The sequence below is a fragment of the Gavialis gangeticus genome, unplaced genomic scaffold (genome assembly GCF_001723915.1).
Source record: "Gavialis gangeticus isolate Ggan-Ray unplaced genomic scaffold, GavGan_comp1, whole genome shotgun sequence".
NCBI classification, from domain to species: Eukaryota; Metazoa; Chordata; order Crocodylia; family Gavialidae; genus Gavialis; species Gavialis gangeticus.
In genome coordinates this window covers 3,827,973-3,829,586 of record NW_017729012.1, presented here as the reverse complement: position 1 = coordinate 3,829,586, position 1,614 = coordinate 3,827,973, and the positions used below count along the sequence as shown (strand labels likewise).

At 43.2% G+C, this 1,614-nt stretch overlaps 1 protein-coding gene across 3 annotated transcripts in view; it reads right to left on the bottom strand.

Annotated features, from left to right (window-relative positions):
- Positions 1-1,614, bottom strand: part of NF1 (neurofibromin 1) — a 197,194-nt gene that overhangs the window by 49,682 nt on the left and 145,898 nt on the right. For all 3 annotated transcript variants that reach the window (XM_019511060.1, XM_019511058.1, XM_019511059.1), the window contains one exon: positions 1,040-1,242. In XM_019511060.1, coding sequence (XP_019366605.1) covers positions 1,040-1,242 — 203 coding nt within the window. The remainder of the gene's footprint in view (positions 1-1,039; positions 1,243-1,614) is intronic.

Genomic DNA, 1,614 nt, shown 5'->3' with positions numbered 1-1,614 from the left:
AGAGGATGCTTCAAACCAGGAGCAGAGTTCAAGTTTTAGATAATGCCTTTAAAATATGTCTATTAATATGATCAGAAGATGAACCTCCGTGTCTTCTGGGCATCATTCTTCCAGAATGAAGTGTTTACCATTAACATGGACCATTAACTCAGACTTTGTGAGGTTTGTTCTGCAAATATTTCGGAGGAATTCATAACACTACGCGCCACAGGCCCAACCAAAATGGTCACTGTACACAATGTAACAAACATGATAGTGTTTCCAACAAAACTTTATACCTCTAAGCCAGGCACTTGGCCCATGGAGCCGTATGATCTGGTCCACGGGCTGCTGAACCAAACCCACACACCAGCCCTGGCCCTGGGCACTATATGCAGTGCATGGGCTCAACCCAGTGCCATGGAGTGCCCTGCCAGACTAGCTCTGTGCCGCACAGTGTTTGCAGCACACACCAGCCTCAGGGCTTGTTGCGTACATGGCATGCGGGGCTGGTACCAGGACAGCATGCAGAGCTGGGTCCAGCCTGAGCATCACAGGCAGCACAGACTCCAAGCTGGCCCCACATGCCCTGGGGTCTGACGCATGTTGGATGTGGGGCCAGGTGAATTTGACACTCCTGCTCTAAACAACCACTAACTGGCTTCACTGCTTTAAAATCTCTTGTGGAGTTGTACACCTTTATTTCAGTATCAAAAAACCTAAAGAATGTTTAAACCGTAGACCATTAAAGAGGAGAGGACCGGTTTCAGACAACATGAGAAAGAAGTCATATCAGCTTTGCTTTCTTCTCCACCTTAGCAGATTCATGACAACACTTGGCTCCACATCATTTCCTCACCTGCTGATTAGCACACACAAAGGATGGATAAACTCAATTTAAAACACCTGCAGCTTCTGTAGGATGAACCTGTAATTGAAGCCTACTACATTAAAGGACTGACTCAATAACTTAAGTGTTTAATTAACTCAGTAACAGAGCCGTTAAACTTGAACTGCTTGAAATTCACTGTTAACATGAAACAAAATAAGCATTACTTACTAGATTTGCTAAATCCAGAGATGCACTCTTCCAAAAATTCTAAGGTAAGGTGTGGCTCATTAGCTGCCAGGGTTTTACTAATAGACACAATAAAAAGGGTGTTGTTGGCAGGGATACAGAGACCTGAAGTTTCCAGTAACTGACCCTCAATCTTTAAATTAAAGGTACAGGTTAAGGCACACAGAAGATTATAGGCAGCGGACCTGCAACAAAACATAAATACTACATTTTAAAGTAGCTCTCTTATGAGTCTTAACATTTTGTACATAGTAACTACATTCAAATAATATAGGAGTGGTATTAACATTAACATTTAGGCTGGTTTACCACATAAGAAAATCAGTGTTTGGATCCTGAACTTAATTTTGTCCCTCTTAAACCTCTAGCGCAGCCTGTGGGCACTGTGGAGACAGGCTTCAGCATCTGGGAAAACGAATGAGCGCTCTCTCACTTGCATTCACCAGTCTCTGAGAAACTTAAAAAGCATCACTGAAGGGCTCCATGTTCCATTATTTTAAGATAAAGTCATTAAAATGACATGAAATATTTTTTTTTGGGGGGGGGGGGGGGGGGGG